Here is a 19448-nt window from a genome sequence, read left to right on the forward strand (position 1 = left end):
GGGCTGGAGCAGGCGATCTCGCCTGCGGCCGAGGCCCCACCTCTGGCGTATCTCTGGCCCGAAGGCGGTGTGAGTCAGCCCATCCCCTTCGCTTTCGAGATGGGGGTTGGTCCGGAGTTCGGGCCCTAGGACAGTGGCCCCTGGGAATCAGAGACACGAGTAAGGAGCTGCAGGCCTAGGCTGTCCTTCCTGTTAGGGGCTGTGGCTTGGGGTACCCGCTTATCTCTGGTTGGTGTGAGGTGTGCGTCCTGGTCTCAGGTGTCCACATCTGTGTCTAGGTGTGTGTGTGGTCACACTTGCTGACTATGCACACCGCCAACAACATGGACGCCCAGATGCCAAAGAGGTCCAGCAGTGTACGCCCTAACCTTCGGGCTAAGACTGCATCTATCCTTCCTCAGGGTTTGCCTCTAAAAAGTGAAGAATCTGGGCGGTTTTTAAAGGCCTCCTGATGAGTGACCACTGTGCGGGTGTGCAGTAATACCTACTTGTCATCCGACTTGTATGCATCCACAATGTTTCTGGGCCACCAGAGGTGTGTATGTCCAGGGTGTGTGCATATAACATATAGAAACTTAGTTTTGTGGCAGCCTTTCTTCCTGGACTTCACACAGAGACATGGTGGCGCGGGGCGGGGGGGGGGGGGGTTGGGAGAGGAACAGGGAGCAGAGGCCAGACTGCACGTGGGTGAACTGGTGCACTGAGCATGCTCCCCCAAACACGTGTGCCTCGCGTGCACCCAGCCCCCATCCCTGCAGCAGCAAAAGGCCAGAGCATTGCTTGTGGGGAGGGGTCTAGGGTGCCCAAGACCAGGCCTGGGGGTCAGGTCAGTAGTGACATGATTAAGGGAGAGTTCCCAAGCGGCAGGGAATCCTGCTCAGTAACCAGGGTGAGGAGTGGGGCAAATCCTTGCGCAGGGATACAGAGTTGGTCCATTTTATCCCAGCGGTGCCAGAGCAGCAGTGACTTGTGGGTGGACAGGCTGCTTCCCTGGGGGAGACAAAGTAATGCTCATGAGTCACACCACCCGAAATACATGCAAAGCTGCCTCCATCGCCTTTTGCTGCAGCGCAGATTGACAAGTTTGTTTGAAATAGCGATCCACGGGATATTTTTATAATCACACCTTAAAAAAAAATTCTTGCAGGCCTCCTTTTCCTCCACAGTCAGCTGCTGGCTGGCGGGGTTTCTGTAAGCAAGGATACCTCGAGGGTTAGAGGTGGGGGATGGAACGCCACCTGCCATCCAGTACCGCACCCGAGCCCAGAAGTCAGTCCATGGGCTTGGTGACCCCAGCCCAGGCAATGGAAGAAGCAGCCTAGCCGCCCAAACCGGCACACAGGCCACCACCGACGGCCGTCCCTTCAACCGATCGACCCCCAGCTGTGGAATTTCATTTATTAAATGCCGAGGCGGCTGCTGGCAGCTCTATCGGTTGGTTGTCTTTGTTTCTTTGCTATGTGGGCGCGTCTCGAGCACGTGGCAGCTGGGGCGCGCAGGCTGGAGGAAAAGCGACCTGGGCTTAGTCTATGTATATGGCTGCCTTAGCAAAAAGAGAGTCGGTTGCCCGGGGGATAGCGCCCCCTTACCCCCCCTCCCGCCCCAATCCAGGCTGAGCTCCCTCTTTAAAGATTTTTCAGGGGAAAATTTATGATTCACCAGGTTGTCCCAGGACTACCTGGGAGTGGCCCAGGCACGGATCCACTCTCCAAACTTTGTTCCGGAAGCCCCCAGCCCCGCCACAGCCCTGGGCCTGGGGCTAGGAATAAAAAGGCTTCAGGATTTCCTTTTGGAGATGTCGTCACCTCAGGAAGAAGAACAGTTAAAGAGAAATCACACACAAGGTTCTAAAAAGAATTTAATAAGGAAACGTACAGGCATTCTCCCGGCCACTCCTAGCGGTCCCTCCCCCTCTCCAGCCCCCTCCTCAACTCGGGCTGCAGTCATGACACTCTGCTGACCCCTCGTGGTAGAGGTGGGCAGTGGTCCCCGGCTGCCAGAGACACCAGCTGGCTGCTCCCAGGCTGGAGAAAGGGGCGAGGCTGTCCACTCATCCCTCATCCTTCCCCGCCCTCCCGGGCCTGGCACCGCAGGGTGTGGAGGTAGGAGAGAAGACCACACAAAGTAACCTGAGAGAGGCGCGGAGAGTTTGCAAGCTTTCGCTAGCACCTCCCACAGGAACACTTCTTGGATTGTTCTAAGTAGGGCTGGTGTGGAATTCCTTATTCCCGTCTGGTTCTAAGGTGGCCTCACCAAGGCATTATGCCTGGTCCCGGCCACATGTCTCAGTCCGCCTGGTTGGGAGAGGGATGCGCCCTTTCCAGGGCAGATACTCCCTTTAGCTCACCCCAGGAGGTAGTTTCCAGTCTTATTTTAGAGGTGAGTGGTCTGAGAAACCAGACTATTTAAGCAGTTTGCTTAAGGTCAGGCAATTGGTAAGGAGGAATTCTAACTCAAGTCTCAAACATCCCAGTCCCTCTGCCCTCCAAGGACTGGACCAAGCCTCTAGGTTCTTCCCGCCCTTGCGATAGGTGGCCACAGAGGCCAAGTCCACTTTTACCACAGCATTTGCAGGACCCTTCTGGCAAGACCGCTCTGCCCTGGGATTATTTAGGAAGGTGACCGTCTCTGGAATCAGTCACTTTCTCTCCTGAGGGGACCACACGGGTGGAGGTGGGGAGCTGCCACCTGCTGCTTTCTCTGCCCAGCCCCACTCTGGTCCTTGCAGAGGACAGTGTATGGGGGTGGGGGGCTGTCCTCGCAGTCTGACTGGACATTCTCTTTCCAATGTCAAGTGTGGAACATGGAGTTTAATATTATAAAATGTCAGGGAAGACTCCTATATAATAATTCAGGCGCCAGACCCCTGATTGCTCCAACGACTGTTGGTACCAAAGCCCCTTATCTTATCGGGAGTCCCAACCAGTCACTCTTCAGAGAATCTGGATCCTTTCTCACGTTCTACTGGGATCCAAACTCAATCCTGAAGAACACACCTTTCCACGCCCCACCCCCGCCCCAATGCTGAAGCGAGGCCTGTATCCCCTTTCCTCCCCATCAAAAGGCAAAATGCCAGTGGGTGGGGTTGCGTCAGGACGCGGCCTCCCTTTCGGCCAGGCCTGCTCCTTCCCCACGCTTTCATGGGATGAGGGGGAGACAGTGAGGGACACTCCCCGGCCACTCGCCACCCCCAGTTCCACAAGGTGGACTACAAGCCCCATAATGCCGCGGGGCCGAGCTATAACTAGCCTTGTCTGGAGCACCCAGGTCCCCCTCCCTTCTCCCCTGCATCCCCGCATCCCTCGCCAGCCGCTCCGGCAGAGGGCCGGGCTATGCGGCTGCGGGAAGCCGGGGGCTGTGGGCGCGCGTCCCGGCGGCGGCGGCGGCGTCCCCGGGGCCCCGCGCCCTGTGCGCCCCCGCGCCCGCTACGGGAGCCTGCTCCCTCAGCCAAGCGGCGTCTTTGTGTGCGGGGGTGTGGGAGACAAGGCGCGAGTCCGCGCCACGAGAGCCCGCTCCCTCTCCCTCTCCGGGCGGGTGGGGGCCTCTCCGCGCCGCCCCCCGCCGCCGCCGTTGCCTCGCGAGGACGCCCGCGGCCCGCGCCGCTCGCCTCGCGCCCGGCGCGCCGCCTCCGCCCGCCGGCGCCGCTCGCACATGCCCGAGCCGCAGCCTCGCGAGCAGGCAGCGCCGGCCCCCCGCCCCGCGGCCCCACGCCCCGGCTCCGGCGCCGTCCCTCCTCCCGGGCCGGGCGCCGCGGCCCCGGCATGAGGAGCAGGCGATGATCCCCGCCAACGCCTTCGCCAGGAAGGGGCCCGAGGGCAAGTACCCGCTGCACTACCTGGTGTGGCACAACCGCCACCGCGAGCTGGAGAAAGAGGTCCGCGCGGGCCAGGTAAGCGCGCCGTCGGAGCGCAGCAGGGACCCCACGGCTGGGCACGCCCGCCCGGCGTGGGGAGGGGGCGCGGCGCGTGCTGTCCCGCCTCCCCGGCGAGTTTGCAGCGCTTCTTTGTTCAAGCCGCGGCGTTTGTGCTCGCTGACCGGGAGAGAGTGATGGGTGCAGCCCCTCGCCCGCTCCCCTCCGCCGGGGACGGGCGCCCCACACGTGTCCCAGACCTTCTCAGACTGGGGTGGGGGACACTGTGCCCCTCCTTCGCCGAGGCAGTGAGGGCTTCGGGGAGGTCTGCGGGCTCAGTCTGTGTTCCATGTGGTGGGAGAATCCGCCCCACTCAGATACCTCCCGGGGGAGTGTGCGGAGGTGGGCAAGGCCTGGCGGGGGAGGGGGGCGAGGCATAAATCCAGGATCAGAGAATAGGCTGTGTGACACTCCCTGGCATCCCAGCCCCACCCAGTGCCCTCTGCCCTCACGGTGAGTGCTTATCTTTTCTCGGGCTGGGCAGAGCCCCTGGATCCCTCAGACCCCAGAACCGGCTTGGTAATGGGGGGAGTGGAGAAAGAGAGACCCTTTTGGGGAAGCCCTGAGGGCCTTGTCCCAGTGCTGAAAGGCGCTCTCCTGCCCTTTGGTGCTGGGGCCTGGCTTCTAGGTTCTGAGGAAGCTGGGAGCCACTGGCCACAGGAATGATCTGAGGTTCTGCACACACAGCAGGCTCCCTGGTTCTTGCAAGTCAGTGAGAACAGATGGGTCAGCCAGCTTTTGCTGGACAGTGGCTTCCAAGAATGTGGGGTCTCCTGGTCATTCTTCAGGAGGCAGGCAGGCACAGGTCACACGTGGTTCCCAACTCCACCCTTGGCCCCCCAGGCCACAGGTAGGCACTCCTGGCATGGCAGTCACCCTCCGCAGTGGAGAAGCAGGAGCCAGAGCTGGGCCCCGCCTGCCCTGGGTTGCCTCCGGTTGAGGCCTGCAGACTTGGCTGAGTCCTGGGGCCATGGGCTGGGAGTGGTTTGCTCAGGAGTTGCCCCCTTTGAGGGTCACTTCCTGAGTCAGTCTGAACAGCTGTCTGCTTCCCAAGGGAAGAGGAGGGCATCACCAGACAGTGAAACAGGTAAAGGTCAAAGTGTGTCTCCGAAGCCCACCACTGAGCCCCCAGGCCAGCACAGTATCATCTCTGTGTAGCCGTCCCAGGAAATGTTGGGGTGACCTGAGCCTCCAAGTGTCTGGGCTGGTTGGGGTGTCCACTTCCATTTTACCTCCGCTTACACAAGGATGCTGGAACTTGCTCCTCAGTCCGTGCCTCTATTTGTCCATCATCAAGGAAGTGGTTTTCAGCCATAGGGGCCTGGTAAAGAAAGTGAGGTCAGAGTGGTAGGTCCTGGGGAACAAAGATGAACAGCCCTGCTCTCAAGGAGACTCCGTTCCGGTGATGGGAGTGTGAACGGGGAAGTGCAGTGTGATGTGCAGGGTGCTGAGGCACAGACTGTCCAGTCTCTTCTGACTCTCCTCTGCTTCTGTCCCCTGAGGACAAAAGAAGATAAGTTTCTGACAGAGGTTACAGCTGGAGGGACTTAAGACTGGTCGGAGAGGAACTTCCTGATGGGATGGTTGAGGGATGGTGGGTTGAAGGGTTGTTAGACAGAGGCTAGTGGCTGCATCGCCAGAATGCCTCAGTCACACTCCTTTGCTGGAGAGGTGGATGGTCTTCTTGCAGCGACTGGAGAGAGGCAGAATGCCCCAGGAGTAGAGGCTCTTTCACCCAGGCCTCTCCGAGGGGTGGTCCTTGGTCCAGCAGCCATCTTCCTGGGGTGAGGCTGGGGAGGTGAGCTCTGGGACCTGCTGTAGGCAGGGGTGGTTTGGGGCTCCTGTGCCTGTTTCTCTTTCCCTCCTCTCAGGCTGCCACAGAAACCAGGCACCAGGTTCACCCCATCCCCACTCTCCCACTGCCCCACCCCCACTGCCCTGGTGAGTTAGTGTCTCCTGGAAATTGACACCACTTGATCTGATCCAGGCCAGGGGGAATATAGGGCACTGGTTGAGGTTAACCCTTGTTCAGCCACAAGGGAATCAGGCCAGTCCTCTCCTTGGCTCTGCGCATGGCAAGAAGGGGAGTGCCAGTCAGTCTGGGAGGGAGAGGCCCCTGGCTGTATCTTATCTTCAGGACTGACCCAGAATGACACTTGGGTCCACATGTGCACTGCTCAGTCCCCATGGCCTCAGGCTCCCAGGGAGAGGTGAAGGTGCCCAACCTACCATTTCCTGCAGAGGGTGGGCCGGGGGCAGTCACCCAACATCATAAAACCACCATAGACTCCTGGTATTCCAGCTGGGAATTCCTGACCTCTGGTTCTCCTGGCACAAACAATCACAGAAAACAGCCAGGCATTCCTCTAGCACAGCATCTGGGTTTCCCTGGTCGTCACCTGGCATAGCTGCCTCTTCTTCACTCCAAGAAGCCCCGCAGAGGCCCTCCTGTGGGCAGGCTTGGCAATGCTGTCTGCCCGAAGAGGGGGATGGGATGGCAGGCTCCAGAGCAAGTTCATGGGCTTTGCTCAGTCCCCACCCCCAACTCTTTTGGGGGCTGGAAGCAGGAAGTGGTAGGGAGATGGGAGGTGCTGAGCGGGTGTTTTTTGGTGAAGGGAAGGAGGGTCCATGACCACCGCTAGCTGGCACCCAGCAGTACATGGTTGCTGGGTGCCCTGTTTCCTGCTTTGCATATGTCCTGCCAGGTTGGGAGGGGGCTGGGGTGTGCCAGTTCCCTCTTGGCTGGCAAAGTCCTGAGGTTGGCACAGCCAGCTGGCCATGGCCCTGGTTCTGGAGTCACAAGTCTCTGGTGTTCCCTGGGTGGGAGGGGGAGGTTAGAGTGTATAGCTCCCTGTGGGAGGGCCCAGGGAAGCAGGATTCCTCCCCTGGCAACAGGCACTCTGGAGAGGGCCAGACTGTGATTCTAGGGAAACATCTTTCTTCCTGGGGCTGCCTCCACCACGGTCTTCCTTCCTGCTTTCCCCAGTTCATCCTTCTGACCTAGAGGGGGGGTTGTGGGGCCCCTGGATGCTCAGACAGAGGCTGCCCCACCCAAGGTACCTATTGTGTTCCTGAGCACCTATGACCCCTCCCCCCACTCCCCAAAGTGAGCAGTTCAGGTGTGGGCCATCACCACAGCTGGTGAGTTGGGAAGCTCAGGGGAGAGAGCCACAAACCCCAGAAACCAAAAATCAATGTGTCTGGGTTGAGGGGAGGGGCTGCGTGGGACAGGATGGAGGAGGCAGGGTGAAGGGAGAGTTAGCAGATACCACCCCCACCTGCTGAACCCAGCTTGAGGAAGCATCCTGCCTCCCTCCCCCTTGAGTGACTCAGACATACCTGTCCCTTCACCTCATGGTCCGGTGGGAGAACTGAGAAGCAGTGATCACACCAGACCCCAGCTGTCCCCCTGGGGCTGGAGGAGGGAGGGGGCCAGGGAAAAGAGACAAAGACTGAGCAGGCAAGGCCTCACCCACTGGACCCATCTCCCTTCTTCTCCAGCACCCGTGCTTAGTCTTTACATTTGGTGTGTCCTTGTAAGATTTCACCTAACAGAAGGATTCTGCTAATGCTAAACAAGTTTGAAAATATACCCTGCTAGTGCGTGTGGATGTGAGAGGTGTGCATGTGCTAATATGCTGGCAGCCATCACGTGTGTTACACATGAGTAGACACCTGTAGAGCCAGAGGGCAGCTGGCTCGCATGTGCTTGCACACTTTGGGTACACACATACTGTGAGTGTGGAGGCAGGAGTATGAGTGTGTATCCTTATGGTACGTGCACGTGTGTGTGCCTGAGGGAGGACCTCTCAGGAGTGGGGACCTCCCAGGGAGCCCTGGCTCTTAAGCTGGAGAGACCCCTGCGTTTGACTCCAGCTGAGGCCTGCTGGGTTTCAGAATTTCCATTCTCTTGGTGAGGAGCACCGGTGTTGGGTTTCATGGGAAACCTTTTCATTCCAGCAATTAAATAGCTTCAGGGCTTTGCTGAGGAAATTAATGAATTCTCCCACCTGGGGCCGGGGCAAGGTGCCACTTCCACTGTAGGCTCTGCTTTGAGCAGGTGGGGGGAGCTTCTTTGGGGCTTGGTTTGGTATATGCAGGGCCCTTGGAAAACAGCTGTGCCATGGGGACGCTGAGGAGGGTGTGGGTAGATCTCTTGAGGAGTGGGAGTGAGGAGGGGCACCCCTGCCCTGCAGGCAGTGCCAGCCTCTCTCTGGAGCCTGGAACTGAGGCACCTGAGGGGGCAGGTGGCAGGCAGCTTCTGGAGCTCTGGGGCTGGGCTGGGTGTCCTGCCAGCTCCTTAGGGCCTTGTTAGCAGCAGCATCTGGGGCAGGGCTGGTGAGATGGCTCAGCTGCAGCTCCACAGGAAGGCCTGAAGATGGGTTGTCGGCGCAGGCCTTTCTGAGGAGGTGACATTTGAGCAGCGACCTGAGTGAGGTGGCTCTCCTGGAGAAGATGGTTGCAGGGAAGGCCAGTGTGTGGGAGTGGAGTTTGGAGGAGAATCGGGGAGCACATGAGTTCAAGGAGACGTCCAGGGCTATTGGATGGGAGGCCACTAAAGCACCTGGGGGACATTTCAAGGGATTGCGGTAGCTGCTCTGGCTGGGCCATGTGGGACTGGACCTAAGGAAGGAGTCAGGAGAGGAGTGAAGAGACCATGAGGAGGCATCTAGGCCACCTGGTGAGAGATGGGACGCCTAAGGCAGGGTGGCAGCCTGAGGGGATGAAACTGAGAAGACCCTGGGCCTGTTTTGAAGGGAGAGCCGATAAGGTCAGGTTTTGCCGATGGATTAGATATGAAAGGTGAGAGAAAAGGAAGAGATACAGAGAGTTTGGAAGTTCTTTAACCTGGAAAGGGAGTGAATGAGGCACTGTTTCCTGTGATGGGAGAACTGGGGCAGGTGCAGCTGTTCAGGAATGGCTGACCTGAAGAAAGCCGGGAAGAGGAGAGGTCATGGGAGGTCACGATGTCCCGTTCTGTTCTAAGAATACAAGGATCTTTTCCTATTTTTCTGAGGATGTAAATTGCTGTTTTCTTCCAAAAAAGTTTTCTTCTGTTTCCTGCATTGACAGTGTTTCCTCTGGGTTTTAAAAAATCCATTTGCCTATTTTGGTCTCTTTTATGTTGGCAGCTTTCCTCAAATGTCCAGTCATCCCTGCCTGTGGGGGCTTATTTACTAGTAAGAATAGGGCATCCTGGCCTGGTAGCACAGTTGGTTAGAACGTCGTCTCAATACACCAAGGTTGCAGGTTCGATCCCTGGTCAGGGCACATACAAGAAACAACCAATGAATGCATAAATAAGTGGAACAACAAATCCATGTTTCTCTCTTAAATCAATTTAAAAAAAAAGAAGAATGGGGCTGTGGAGCTTACTGATGCATGGGTGCTACTGGCAGGTGATTGGTGGCAAGCGGGCCTGCTTACTGTAGGATTCCCAAATGTCTGTACCCAGAGGCCTTTGTGTCTCCAGTTTCTCTGTTCTCCTGCTAGGGGTGGGATGGGGCAATCTGGCTTCCAGTGGGTCGGGACCTGAGGCAGGGATGGGCCTGGGCTCTCACTCCTCACTGGTTTTCAGCCCCATGACCTCATCCTCAGGCCAATGTCCCTGAGTCCAGTGCATCTCAGCCTGTTTCTACAGAGAATAGCCCCCTGGCATCCTGTGGAGAGGAAGGGGCAGCTCCCCGCATTATAAGATTGCAGAGGGGGCCAAGGGTTCTGAATTTTAATCAGCCCCCTGTATTTACCTCTGAGCCTCACTCCCACATCTGCTGTCCCCACTCCCTGCCTGTTCTATACCTTTCAAGGGTGCTAGGGGGTGATCTGGCTTGCTCCTCACCCAGGCTCCCTCTGTGAGTGCTTGGGGGTGTACCCTCTCTCTCCCATGTCAGTAATGCCCCAGCCACTTTCCGTGCTCTAAAGATGTGTTAAAATTTCTCATCTGCTGACATCTCTTTATTCTTGTGGGTTTTAAATATTTTATTGACATTATTATACTTAGTCACAAATTTACCATTTGGGGCACCCTTCCTTTCTTAGATCTAAGTTTCCATCTTGTATCATTTCCCTCCCACCTGGATAACTTTCTTTAACATTTCTTGAACGTCTTCTGGTGACAAATTCTCTTAACTTTTGTTTGTTTATGAAAAATCTTTATTTCCCCTTTATTTTTGAAGGATATTTTTTATAGGATATAGAATTCTAGTTTGACATCCCCCCCTAGCACTTTAAAGAGTCATTGTTATTGTCTTCCAGCTTGCATGGTTTCTCATGAGAAATATGTAATGTTTCCTATGTTTGTTCTTTCACACATAGTGTGTCTCATTTTTCAAAATGCTTTTAAGATTTCCCTTTTTATGACCCATTTTAAGCATTTGATTTTGATGGACCTTCGTGTAGTTTTCTCCCCTGCCCCCCTTTTTGGTATATTTTTCTTGGGATTCATTGCATTTTTTGATTCTGTGGATTTATCATTGTATTAATTTCCACAACAAATTATCACAAAGTGGATGAGTTAAGACAAAAATTTATTCTTACCTTGGCTGGTGTGGCACTGTTGGGCATCGTCCCATGCACTGAAAGGTTGCTGGTTCAATTCCTGGTCAGGGCCCATGCCCAGCGTGCAGGCTCCATCCCTGGTAGGGGCGTGCTTTGTTCTCACATCGGTGTTTCTCTCTCCCCCTTCTTCTCGCTCTAAAAATCAATTTTAAAAATCTTTAAAAAAATTTATTTCCTCATAATTATGGAGGTGGAAAATTCAAACTGAAGGTGTCAGCAGGACCGCACTCCCTCCAAAGACTCTAGACGAGAATTCCTCCTCTTCCAGCTCTGGTAACTCTAAGCATCCCTTGGCTGGCGGCTGCGTATCTCCCGTCTCTGCCTCCGTCTTCACATGGAACGTCTCCTCTCCGTGTGTAGTTCCTCTGTGTGTCTTATAAAGACACATGACTGGATTTAGGGCCCACCTGGAGAAGCCAGGCTGACTTCATCTTGAGATCCTTAACACATATATCTGCAAAGACCCTTTTGCTGAAAATGTCACATTCAAAGGTTATGGGGGATTAGGATGTAGACATTTTTTTTTTTTTGGGGGGGGGGCACCACCATTCAACCCACTGAGACTCACAGTTAATTAAGTTGAAGAGATAAGAAAATGGACAGTTCCAGTGTGATGGGGACATGCCTTAGTGTGGGGAGCACAGGGCTGAGGGGACAAAGCACGGAGACTCTGACCAGCCTACAGAACCCAGGAGACTCCCAGGAGGAAAACACAAGCTCTGCAGCACCTGCCAGTCCCTTCGCTCAGCGGTGGCACCATGTGGCCCTGGTGGGTGCTGTGGGGGTCCCAGAGGGACCGACACAGTCTTCTTAAGGGTATAGGCCTGGCTTTGGGCTTAGGTGGCCAGGGTCTGAACCTCAGCTGTCACTTACAGTTATGCGACCTTGTACAGGTCATTTAACCACCCGAGCCTCCTTTTCCTCCTCATAAAACGGGCCGACATCCTACTTCATGGAGTTGTTGTGAAGATTATTGAACTGTGGAAAGGGTTCAGTAAACATCTGTAAAATGGGATTAATAGCAGTACCAACTAGAAAGGGTTGTTATGAGGATTAAATGAGCACACGTGTATATATGTCTGTGTGATATATACACCTATATGTGTGTGCAGTATAACTGTGCTATTCATAAACAGTAATAGGGTTTATAAAATGATAATACAGCCCTAGCCGGTTTGGCTCAGTGGATAGAGTGTTGGCTTGTGCACTCAAGGGTCCTGGGTTCGATTCCAGTCAAGGGCACATGCCCTTCTGAGTTGTGGGCTCGATCTCCAGTAGGGGGCATGGAGGAGGCGGCCAATCAAATATTCTCTCTCATCATTGATGTTTCTATCTCTCTCTCCCTTTCTCTCTGAAATCAATAAAAATATGTTTTAAAAAAGGATAATACATAGTATCCCACAGGCACTGGACATGGGTTTGAAGTTGTACCATGAACATATTCTTTCGTTCCTATAATGTATTACTGCAACTGTTTGCTAAATCTCAGTGACAACGTCAAAGATCTAAATGGGTGGCCCTTCCTGAGGTGGTCTTGGGCCCCTAGGGTATGTCCTGTCTCGGCGGCCCTCCTTGGCCAGCAGCCTCTCTAGACCACCTGTCAGCCCCAGGCTTACTCTCCATAGGCAGCCCACTGGGCCGTGGAGGAGCGGACCTAGTCAGGGGACCTAGGTGGACAGGAAAGGAGGAAGGCCCTCCCTTTCTCAGAGTTACTTCCTGTCCTGTCTCGCAAGCCCCTCTCCACTCTCCTGGCCCCAGCTAATTGCGTCTGTCTTTCCCATTGCTTTGTGAGATGCACAAGGCGGGTGGCAAGGTGGTTGCCGCCTTCTTAGAGGCTTCTGGGTTCAGAGGGACTGCTTCGGAAGTGACCAGGGCTTCATCTTCACCTCCTTCTCCAGGTGGACATCGAGCAACTGGATCCCCGTGGGCGGACTCCCCTGCACCTGGCCACCACACTGGGGCACCTCGAGTGTGCCCGTGTGCTCCTGGCACATGGTGCAGATGTGGGCAGGGAGAATCGCAGCGGCTGGACAGGTGGGCACCCCTGCCGACCCCAGCCCCCCAGCCAGGGTTTCCGCAGCATCATATCCTCACCTGCCCTGTGACACTGCCTCTGCCTCTGCCTCCCCCTCCCCCAGTGCTTCAGGAGGCTGTGAGTACCCGGGACCTGGAGCTGGTACAGCTGGTGCTGCGGTACCGGGACTACCAGCGGGTGGTGAAGCGGCTGGCGGGCATCCCCGTGCTCCTGGAGAAGCTACGCAAGGTGAGGCAGCCTCTCAGCCTTCCCACTGAAGGCCTGGAGCCCTGTCTGTAGCACAGACTTCCCCACTCTCTTTTCGTCCTCCAGGCCCAGGACTTCTACGTGGAGATGAAGTGGGAATTCACTAGCTGGGGTAAGAGGGGCTGATGCGGGTCTCTCTGGACCTCAGGGCTTTTGCACTTGCTGCACCCCCGCCGACCACGCTCTTCCCATAGCTCTTACTGGAGCTCCTCATCTTTGGGTTCTCAGCTCAGTGCCACCAGCCAGGCCTTTGCGCACTGCCTCAGACACTGTCTCAATCCCGTTATTATTATCTCCTTCTCTTTGCAATGAGTTGCTCATTTATTTGTTACCTGTCACTCCTTGCTGGAAGGTAAGCTCCAAGAAGGCAGGGGTCCTGTCTTGTTCAATGTTGTATCCTCAGTGACTGGAATAGTGCCTGGCACACAGTAGGTGTTTAATAAATATTTGTTGGAAGACTGGGTGAAGGATGGATGAATGAATGAACAGATGGTAGATATTAGGGACTGGGTGGTGGCTGACACATGCCTGTCTCCGACCTCAGATTGCTCATATCTGAGTGGCTGTGGTTTACGTTTGTGTGGGGAGCCTGGGGGGAGCAGTTTATCTCCTACCAGTTCCCTTATCCTTTCCTGGCCACACCTGACCCCCATGCCCTGAGGTGGCCCTAGTTGGGCGGGTCCGGCAAATCGAAGCCATCTCTGACCTTCCCTTCCACCTAGTGCCCCTGGTGTCCAAGATCTGCCCTAGTGACACCTACAGAGTGTGGAAGAGCGGGCAGAACCTGCGGGTAGACACTACACTCCTGGGCTTTGACCATATGACGTGGCAGCGAGGGAACCGCAGCTTCGTCTTCAGGGGCCAAGGTCAGGCAGGCAGGAGGTGGGGCAGGGTGGGGAGGCTGGAGGCAGCTCCATGCTGCCCCTTACCTCTGTGCTGTTCTATGCTGGCAGATACCAGTGCTGTGGTCATGGAGATTGACCATGACCGCCGGGTAGTATACACGGAGACGCTGGCGCTGGCCGGGCAGGACCGCGAGCTGCTGCTGGCTGCTGCTCAGCCCACGGAGGAGCAGGTGCTGAGCCGGCTCACTGCACCTGTTGTCACCACGCAGCTTGACACCAAGAACATCTCCTTTGAGAGGTGAGTGGACATGGCCTCGATGGCCTGGAGCCAGCCTGGTGGGGTGCCTCCTCACCTGGACCACTCTGATCCCTCAGGAACAAGACGGGCATCCTGGGCTGGCGCAGCGAGAAGACTGAAATGGTGAATGGGTATGAAGCCAAGGTGAGGCCATAGCTTCCTGGTGCCAGGCCCCGCCACACTCTTGCCTACAGGGAGCTGGGCCAGGGTTTCCTGACACCTTCTCTCAGCCTTGGGGGTGCAGAAGCCGTGCAGCATTGAGGGAAGGGCACTAGAGTAAGAGGCAACTGATGAGAATGGTCAGGGCTTATTGAGCACTTATTATACTCATGTTCAAGGCACCGTTCTGACATTTTATATACATGGTATATATACACATGTACACACACATACAGGTGTACATATCACAATACACACACGTGTACTCATTTAATCCTCATAACAACCCTTTCTAGTTGGTACTGCTATTAATCCCATTTTACAGATGTTTATTGAACCCTTTCCACGGTGCAGTAATCTTCACAATAACTCCATGAAGTAGGATGTCGGCCCGTTTTATGAGGAGGAAAAGGAGGCTCGGGTGGTTAAATGACCTGTACAAGGTCGCATAACTGTAAGTGACAGCTGAGGTTCAGACCCTGGCCACCTAAGCCCAAAGCCAGGCCTATACCCTTAAGAAGACTGTGTCGGTCCCTCTGGGACCCCCACAGCACCTACCAGGGCCACATGGTGCCACCGCTGAGCGAAGGGACTGGCAGGTGCTGCAGAGCTTGTGTTTTCCTCCTGGGAGTCTCCTGGGTTCCGTAGGCTGGTCAGAGTCTCTGCGTTTTGTCCCCTCAGCCCTGTGCTCCCCACACTAAGGCATGTCCCCATCACACTGGAACTGTCCATTTTCTTGTCTCTTCAACTTAACTATGAAGCCTCAAGAGGGCTGGGATCATGTCTGGCTGTGCTTGTTCACCACGGTATCCCTGATGCCCGCCTCAGTGCCCAGCACATAAAGACTCCTCACAAAATGTTTGCTGAATGAATAAGAGAATGAATTAATGATGTCATAGATTTACTTGCTCAAAGGCCTGGAGATAGGAGTAAACAGCTCCCCTATCTCCTGCCCCAGACCCTTCCTTGCAGGAAGAGTTCAGAAAGTCCTTGGGATCCAGGAATAGGGATACCAGAGCTGTCTTTGAGCCCTTTCTTCATCTTTCCCCAGGTATATGGGGCATCCAATGTGGAACTCATCACCCGGACACGGACAGAGCATCTTTCAGAACAGCACAAGGGCAAGGTCAAAGGTAATGAGGCGGAGGCATGTGGGGGGCTGTGAGGAAGCAGCTTCCACGTGAACACCTCGATCAGCATTCCCTCTGACATCCTTGCAAAAGCCAGGATAGTCTATTCAGGCAAATAGGTTCCAACTCAAGGGCCAAATCCTCATGGTTGGTAGTGGCTGCCTAGCGTGCTGCCAAGATGATTCCAAGGCAACATTTGGTTGGGCTCCATGGGGAAGGGATCGATGACTAGTGTCTGCACTGGGTTTGGGAAGGGAGAGAAGTGTCATGTCTGCTCTTTGTTGGCCCTCCTAGCCTAGTGAGACACACCCTAGGCAGAAAGTCAGGGGCCCTGCCAGTGATTCTCTGTGCCTCTTGATACTACACCTGATTTTCTGGGCATCATTATTGTGTCTAAAGCAGAGAGACACAATTCCTACCTCACAGGAGAACAAATGAATATGGAAGTGCCTGAAAGAAAACATACATACACATGTATATTCCAATACTGTTCACCAAAAGCAGGTATTTGTGTCCAGTGTCATCAACTTGGAGAGTGACACTGGCAGTTCACTCTGAGCCCAAGGCCTACTTTTTATGCCAGCTTTAGAAATAGTGGTCCTGGCCCCGCCCCTGGCGTCCTCAGCCCCTTCAGATGAAGGTGCCCGGATGTTGGTGTGGATAAGCAGCCGCCCCGCCCCCAGGAATCATCCTCCTGCCTCGGACTTGGGTGCTGTTACTTCCGAGGGCTGCAATGTCCTCCAAGATGCCACATTTTTTATAGGTTGCAAGACACCGCTGCAGTCCTTCCTGGGAATTGCTGAGCAGCATGGCGGCCCCCAAAATGGGGTGAGTGTGGGCCAGGGGTGCCCTTGGTGGAAAGGTATGGATGTGGCTCAGGAGAAGGCCTGGAAGGTGCCCTGCTTAGCATGCCTGTGAGGACCTCTTTTCCACGATGCCCAAGACCATGCCAGCGCCACAGTGACAGTGGGGATGGCTCTGGGCCTGTAATACAAATGGCTGGCCTGGCATCAGAGGCTGAGAAGGGCTCATGGGCCCCTCCCCATGCGGTACAGACCCTGATCACCCAGACTCTGAGCCGAGCCAACCCCACTGCCATCACCGCAGAAGAGTACTTCAACCCCAACTTTGAGCTTGGCAACCGTGACATGGGCCGCCCCATGGAACTGACCACCAAGACACAGAAGTGAGGCCCCCTGCTGGTACTAGGGAGGGGTGGGCATGGCAGGATGGCGGGGGAGGAGGGGCAGGGGCTCCAGAAGGTTCTGGGAGCATCACTTCTACAATGTCCCTCACCCCTTGGGGTCCTGGGGGGGCAGGTTCAAGGCCAAGCTGTGGCTTTGTGAGGAGCATCCCCTGTCCCTGTGTGAGCAGGTAGCTCCCATCATCGACCTCATGGCTGTTAGCAACGCGCTTTTTGCCAAGCTCCGGGATTTCATTACCCTGCGCCTGCCTCCTGGCTTCCCTGTCAAGATTGGTGAGCCCCCAGTCCCACTTCCCCGTGCCTGCTGTTGTGGGGCTGGGGTGGGTTTAGATGAGGGAGAGTGGGGGTCTACGGTGTGAGGGGGTGGGTGGTGGCACCTGATGGTTTCCTCATCCTCAGAAATCCCGATCTTCCACATCCTCAACGCCCGCATCACCTTCGGGAACCTCAATGGCTGCGACGAGCCCGTGCCTTCGGTGCGAGGCAGCCCCAGCAGCGAGACCCCTTCCCCTGGCAGCGACTCCTCCAGTGTCAGTAGCTCCAGTTCCACAAGTGAGCCCTGCCCCCTCTGAGCTCGCTCGCCCAGCCCCCTCTCCGAGCCCTCTTCCCCTCCCTGGGGAGCCACTCTGACCTCAGCCTGCCCTCAGCCTCCTGCCGTGGATGCGAGATCTCTCCCACCTTGTTTGAGGCCCCACGAGGCTACAGCGTGCTGGGTGGCCAGCGGGAGGCAGCGACCCATGACGATGACGACGACCTTCTGCAGTTTGCCATCCAGCAGAGCCTGCTTGAGGCAGGCAGTGAGTATGACCAGGTTCGTCCCCTGGGACGCACGGGGCCACCTGACTGCGGTGCCGCTATAGCCAACCGGCCCCCACCCTCTCCCTCCAGGTCACTATCTGGGAAGCGCTAACCAACAGCAAGCCGGGCACTCACCCCATGTCCTGCGAGGGTCGCCGACAGGACAGGTCAGTGTCCACCAGGATTTGGAGATGCCCACCCCCTGTGCACAAAACACCCCAAGACCTCACACCCACAGTGGGTGAGGACACTGCTCACTGAACAGCCCCTGCTGGCCCAGAGGAACTGTGGTACCTCACCAGGGACCTCTGGAATCAAGATGGTTTCTACCATACCCTTTCCTGACTCTGGGGGTGGGTGAGCAGTACTCCTAAAGTGGCCGGTGTGGGGCCAGGCCTCATGGCCTCCAGACCCTCACCAGGCCAGATGTTGGGGCCAGGGTTCTAGAAGATGCCCACAAGCGCTGGCTGCTGCCCCTGGGAGGATGGGCTTTGTAGGGACTGGGATCTGCCACACCCGGTGGGAGCCAGGGAGGTGAGCAGGACTGAGGGCGGCAGGACTGCTCGGTCCTGGGGCCTCCACACAGGCTCCTGCCCCGCTCACCCGCAGTTGCGCCCGGAGCCCTGGATGTGTCGTCCTTGCCCCCAGGAGCAACCCGCCCACCCCACAGCACCAGCCCGCCACCCCCACAGCGGTGCCCAGCCCTCGGCCCAGCCCTGGCCCGGGCAGCCACGTGTTCCGGAGCTATGACGAGCAGCTGCGGCTGGCCATGGAGCTGTCTGCACAGGAGCAGGAGGAGCGGCGGCGACGGGCGCGCCAGGAGGAGGAGGAACTGGAGCGAATCCTGAGGCTCTCACTGACGGAGCAGTAGTGCCACTGTCCGGCCTTCGGCCACTCCACGTGAGCCCCACCGGAGTGAGATTCCCTGGCCCGTGCACAGGCGCTGTGGCTGGAGACCAGAGCCACCGCCTTGGGGGCGTAGGGATGCACCAGGCACCAGACCAGGAGGGGGTCGGCATGGTCACGGGGTACCTTTCCTGGCCAGGCCAGGAGGCAGCTGGCTCGGCCCGGTCCCCTTCTTTGCTGTAACTGACCCTCAGCCCTCTCCCCTGTCCAAGGGCAGAGCCAGGCGGTCCTGAGCGGGAGACCAGTCCTCAGAGGAGCACTGTCCCCATCCCTGCTCCTCCTGGCTGGCCCTACTTCCTGCTCACTAACCCACCCCAGGACACTGCCTGTGAAGCCTTTGCATTTCTGCTCTTCACCCCTGGGGGCAGCTGAGCTCCCCAAGTGCTGTGTTGCTGCTTTGTTCCAGACTGCAAACCAGCACGTCTAGGGCCCAGCCCCTCCCCCACTCCAGCATTTCAGCGTCAAGTGCACTTAGCGGGGTGCCCAGCTCCCCCAGCCCTCACACCCCTCCCAGGTCTCAGGGTGGTCCCAGCTTCAATTTGGGCGGCCAGAGGTTGGAGACTCCTTCCCCAAGACAATTTTTTGTAATCAGGGAGGGTGCCCAAGGTGGCCCCCCAAACCTGGGCAAGCCTGGCTCCCTCATGATGTTTTGTCAAATGGGGGACATATTGGGCTGGGGGCAAGCTCTAGACCCTACACTAGACTGGATACAGAGGGGTTGCCCAAGGCCCTGGCACCACCACCACCCCTTCCCACCAGCTGCTGCTAGCCCTTGTGGTTGTGCGTCCCACTTGCCCCCACCCAGGGGCTGATTCTAAAACCCTTCATCCAATGGTGCTAACCCCCGGCTCTCCCCTGCCCCATCCCACCCACCAAGAGAAGCACAGACCCTGCCAGGGGCAGGGGCCCATGGCACACCCTTGCCTAGGTTCTCTCTGACTGGCCTTCCTGGCTCAGCCGGGAGGTTCAGAAGGGACACAAAAGGGATGGAAGGAAAGAACAAAGAGAAACGGTTCCTCTTACCCCCTCCCTGACGCCAGGGGCACCAGACTGATTCTGAGGCACAAATTAAAGAGGCTTCAAACCTGAGGCTTTTCCTATCTGCCTTCACTGGGGAGGAACGCCCGCCTGCGGCCTGGGGTCCCTTCTGAACCTCAGTGTAGGGAGGCCCTGAGGGTAGAGGATGCCTGGTGGATCCTGAGCTCATTTGTCAGGGTCTCGGGGAGCCTGGGGATAGCATGTGTAGAGGCTGGGAGGCTCCTTCTATACACACACACACACACACACACACACACACACACACACACACACACACACACACCCCCCCCCCCCCCCCCCCCCCCCCCCCCCCATGCAGGA

At 56.6% G+C, this 19448-nt stretch overlaps 1 protein-coding gene and 1 long non-coding RNA gene across 3 annotated transcripts; both read left to right on the forward strand.

Annotated features, from left to right (window-relative positions):
• The first annotated feature begins 23 nt into the window (after positions 1–23).
• On the forward strand, positions 24–1375 carry LOC308253931. The gene is made up of 3 exons (XR_013961176.1): positions 24–159; positions 402–535; positions 1148–1375. It is a non-coding gene; the product is annotated as an uncharacterized lncRNA (long non-coding RNA).
• A 2250-nt stretch (positions 1376–3625) lies between these two features.
• ANKRD13B (ankyrin repeat domain 13B) lies at positions 3626–19177 on the forward strand. Of its 2 annotated transcripts, none has more exons than XM_080681950.1 (15): positions 3626–3889; positions 12367–12502; positions 12607–12731; positions 12816–12861; positions 13472–13615; positions 13703–13892; positions 13970–14036; positions 15103–15184; positions 15945–16009; positions 16237–16367; positions 16501–16658; positions 16785–16937; positions 17033–17196; positions 17274–17350; positions 17793–19177. In XM_080681950.1, the coding sequence occupies exons 1-15, from the start codon at positions 3776–3778 to the stop codon at positions 18052–18054; spliced, it is 1914 nt and encodes a 637-aa protein (XP_080538076.1). In that variant the 5' UTR covers positions 3626–3775; the 3' UTR covers positions 18055–19177. The 2 variants fall into 2 exon arrangements, with proteins under 2 accessions (XP_080538076.1, XP_080538077.1); XM_080681951.1 differs by having other exon boundaries at positions 17832–19171.
• The last annotated feature ends 271 nt before the right edge of the window (positions 19178–19448 follow it).

This window comes from Plecotus auritus, assembly GCF_963455305.1.
Source record: "Plecotus auritus genome assembly, chromosome: 7".
In the NCBI taxonomy this organism is placed as follows: Eukaryota; Metazoa; Chordata; class Mammalia; order Chiroptera; family Vespertilionidae; genus Plecotus; species Plecotus auritus.